This window comes from Arachis ipaensis, chromosome B03, assembly GCF_000816755.2.
Source record: "Arachis ipaensis cultivar K30076 chromosome B03, Araip1.1, whole genome shotgun sequence".
In the NCBI taxonomy this organism is placed as follows: domain Eukaryota; kingdom Viridiplantae; phylum Streptophyta; class Magnoliopsida; order Fabales; family Fabaceae; genus Arachis; species Arachis ipaensis.
Genome location: NC_029787.2, coordinates 48,230,750 through 48,234,985, shown reverse-complemented (window position 1 = coordinate 48,234,985; position 4,236 = coordinate 48,230,750). Strand labels below are relative to the sequence as shown.

At 34.5% G+C, this 4,236-nt stretch overlaps 1 protein-coding gene across 1 annotated transcript; it reads left to right on the top strand.

The window, feature by feature from the left end:
- Window positions 392–4,236, top strand: LOC107630460 (thiol protease aleurain). The gene is made up of 7 exons (XM_016333598.2): window positions 392–820; window positions 1,412–1,527; window positions 1,692–1,765; window positions 2,328–2,592; window positions 2,790–2,921; window positions 3,399–3,534; window positions 3,942–4,236. The coding sequence occupies exons 1-7, from the start codon at window positions 490–492 to the stop codon at window positions 3,977–3,979; spliced, it is 1,092 nt and encodes a 363-aa protein (XP_016189084.1). The 5' UTR covers window positions 392–489; the 3' UTR covers window positions 3,980–4,236.

The following is a 4,236-nucleotide window of genomic DNA, read 5'->3' as shown; positions in this document are numbered from 1 at the left end:
ATCAAAATTCTTTTTTAGTAAAAATAAAGTTGAATGAATAATAAAGATTATAACTATTTTTTAAAAAAAATTCATATTACATATAATATTTTTAATTCTTAATTTTTTCTATTATAAAAAAAAATCTCACTTTTCATTAGAAAAAACATTCTTCACCATAACACGATACTTATTAATTATTGTATGTCATTTTTACCTTAACTATTAAGATATTTATCATAATTTTTATCAATTGAATAATACCCTTAAATGAATGTAACAGGCATTCTGGAAGTATGCATAAAAAAATATTGATATTACGTCTATGGCCTTGAATAAGACCCAGTGATCTTTCCAAGACGAAGGGTATTTTGGTCAATTTAAATACTCTGCAACAGCCAATAAAATTATAAAAATGAATCCCATTCGAAGATCCTATTCCTTCCTACCCCAACTTCTTCGGGATTACATCACACAACACTAACACACCTTCACAGCACACACAACATTATGGCGTGCTCATCGTCAACGCCGGCGGCGTGGTGGTTCACCATCGCGGTATTGTTCTTTGTCGTCGCCGCCGCATCGGCCGGGTGGAGCTCCGATGATCCGAACCCAATCCGAATGGTGCCGGACGAGCTCCGAGAAGTGGAGGCGGAGGTGGTTAGGGTCGTCGGGCGAACCCGGCACGCTCTCTCTTTCGCTCGGTTCGCCGTCAGGCATGGAAAACGATATGAGAGTCCCGAAGAGCTGAAGATGCGATTTGAAGTGTTCTCTGAGAACAAGAGGCTCATAAGATCTACTAACAGAAAGCGATTGTCGTACACTCTCGCCGTTAACCGTAAGTTACTCTCTGCTTCTTCTTTTTTTTGTTGATGTGTTAGTTTCTGCCGTTGGATTGTGGTTAGTTGTGTGTTTTCCCTGATGAGAGAGTCCTACCATACCATTCTCTTGTTATGAGTCAAGAGCTATAATCTAACTTAGTTGTTGCATCTTATTATGGTAAGCTTTTACGAAAAATAAGCTCAAAATAAATCAGTTATATATATAAATAGCTCAAAATAAATCCAATTTTGATGCGAGTAAAATAATCTAAAATTTTTACACAGTTGCTCAATCACAACTGTTCTCATTCATACAATCAATGTGAAAAAGTAGTTTATTTTTGCTAGGTGACTTTACCTAATTGAATGCACGTCTAAAATTGCTTAACCTGAAAGTGCATTAAAGTTAAACTTTATAAATATGTGTCTGTGTGAGAGATTTTATTTCTGGTAGTGAAATTTTATGAGAGCAATATTTATATAATAAGTTCTTTCTGGATCGCATACAAAATAAATTAAGAGAATACAAATGAAGTGAAATGATTGGCTCACTTGTAACAGAATCGATCTTGTGGACTGTAATGTTATTATTATCTATCTTATTTCAGATTTTGCTGATTGGACTTGGGAGGAGTTCAAAAGACACAGACTAGGCGCAGCACAAAATTGCTCTGCTACCCTTAAGGGCAATCATAAGCTTACTGAAGCTGTTCTTCCTGAGACGGTATGCCAGAAACATAATAAACTTCTACTGAAACTGCATTACTTCAAGCAAAAACACCAAGCAATCAAGTGTTGTATCCCGTTATTATAACTTTGATAATATTTCTAGACTATTAGAACTTAGAAGCTTACATAAGTTTCAATTCCTTTGGCTTTGTTTTGTAGCAAGACTGGAGAAAAGAAGGTATTGTTAGCCCAGTCAAAGATCAAGGCTCCTGTGGATCTTGCTGGACATTCAGGTTCTTCTGACAAATATTTCTTAGCTAGACATGGCCTATTATCATATAATCATTATTTAACATGTGGTAAAAGTATCTTTTTTAATGCAAAAGAAAAAGAATAATTAAAAAAAAATCCATAGGTGCTGTTGAAGCAAGAAGTAGGTTTTGCTCATTGAACCATTAAATGCCCTCACTATTTTAGTTTTGTGAGCCATCAGCTGTGGCCCGATTTGCTGAGTAGTTTCAAGCAAAAACCTTTTTATCAATTTTAAAAGTACACTCTAGTTAGACGGCTAGACCATGCCTAATCAACACTCCCTTTGTCATTTTTTCTTTGTCATTGACTTATTGAAAATTTGATATATCTTTGGATTAATGTATTCATTTGGATATAATTTGTGTCCACTTTTATTCAAATACATCAATCTAATAATGTACAAAATTTTCAACGGGAAAGTGAAAGATGATAAAAGAGAATGGTACTCCCTCCCCCAAAAAAAATAAAAGAAGAAAATAAAAATAAAAATAAAAAACAAGGCCCTCTTTGTCATTCTTTAACCAATGGTATGTGCCTCTTCAGCACAACTGGAGCTTTGGAAGCAGCCTATGCACAAGCGTTTGGAAAGAGCATCTCTCTTTCTGAGCAGCAGCTAGTGGATTGTGCTGGTGCTTTCAATAACTATGGTTGTAATGGTGGGTTGCCATCCCAAGCTTTTGAATACATCAAATACAGTGGTGGACTTGACTCAGAGGAAGCATATCCCTATACCGCGAAGAATGGTGTCTGCAAATTCAATGCTGAAAATGTTGCTGTTCAAGTCCTTGACTCTGTCAATATTACTTTGGTAATTCAAAAAATGCTTGCTTCTATGAGTTCCTATAAATGGGGTTCTGCATGATTTGCTTATGATTGAACTTTTTTTTTTCCTCAGAAAAGACAGGATAGAGTTAAAGCTTTCTTGGTCTCACATCTCAAAGAAAGTTGCATGATTCTATTTATTTATTTATCTTGTTAATCCCATTTGTTATTCCTTGTTTACAGGGTTCTGAGGATGAATTAAAGCATGCAGTTGCTTTTGTTCGGCCAGTTAGTGTGGCATTTCAGGTGGTTGATGGTTTCCGATTCTATAAGGATGGTGTTTACACTAGTAACACTTGCGGTAGCACATCCCAGGTGATTCCTTCTGCTAGAAATTACAAGAGATTTCATTGTCTTTGATAATCAAGTGTACACTGCATTTTTCTTTACCTGTTTTGTTGAGAATCATGGTGATCAGAGAAAAAAGATGACCGAGAGGAAAATTTGAAATAAATCTGAACTTACTAAATGATGAGAATGTTGAGTAATAATACAAGTGATATCAGCCCTTATATTCACATTAGTAACTAATTCTAACTAGTTCACTAATATCTCTGATATGTTTAGTTTGAATGTTGAGATTCGTTGGCAATGTAAATGAAATTTATGGTTCTTTTATCAGTATATGCTCATAATATTCTTAAGATGAAGCCATCATATATTTTAATTTGATTTCTAGTGTCAGAAGGTCCTACAAGTTATGTATTTGCATGTCCTTTATCGTCTGATTTCAGAAAAGGACAATTCAATCCACTTGTCACATATAAACAAAATATATGAATCTGCTTGCAGGATGTAAACCATGCTGTTCTCGCTGTTGGGTATGGTGTTGAAAATGGTGTCCCATATTGGCTTATTAAAAATTCATGGGGAAAATCATGGGGTGACGATGGTTACTTCAAGATGGAGCTGGGGAAGAATATGTGCGGTAAGTATCCAAAATGCACCAAATTGTCCGAAGTAATCTCAATAAATTGTCTTGCTGTGTTTGTTGATTTGCAAAGAATAATGTAGTATTCTAAGTGCTTGTTTGGTTTGAGAAAATGTTTTTGTTTCCATTTTTTAAGTTTTTGTAAAGGAAAAAAAAAGTAAATATTCTGTTTTGATCCCTCCCTATTTCAACCACATTCTAAAAAAAAATACTGAAAATGAGAATAAAAAACAAAAATGCAAACCAAAGTGCTAAATAGTGACCAATTTTACAGGAACATTGACGTTACTAGAGCTAGTGACAGTAAAATTGAAAAACTGTATCTATAAACCTAAGAGGAATGAAAGTTAAGTACTATTTTTGCTGTTTTTTTTTTAATTATTTGTTTAAATTTTTTTTTCCAGGTGTTGCTACTTGTGCCTCGTATCCAATTGTGGCTTAGATAGTACGGTTGTGGAGTTATGGTGCCTTCCTGGCTTCGATCTCTCGTCTCATGGCTACATAGTGTAGCTGTTGCCATTAAAGTATTATCTACTGTATGATGGCTCATACTTGGTAGTGTACAAAATAAGTAAGGATTGGGGATTCTCTTTATATTGTTGTAAACCATAAAAAACCAGTGTAACATATGTATCACAATGACAGACATTTTGGCGAACATAAACCCAAATACAATAAAATATTAAAATTATTTGTACT

Coding starts and splice junctions, on each gene's coding strand:
- LOC107630460 (XM_016333598.2), top strand. CDS start 490: ATGGCGTGCTCATCGTCAACGCCGGCGGCGTGGTGGTTCACCATCGCG. Junction 821..1,411: donor GTACACTCTCGCCGTTAACC/GTAAGTTACTCT, acceptor ATCTTATTTCAG/ATTTTGCTGATTGGACTTGG. Junction 2,922..3,398: donor CTTGCGGTAGCACATCCCAG/GTGATTCCTTCT, acceptor ATCTGCTTGCAG/GATGTAAACCATGCTGTTCT.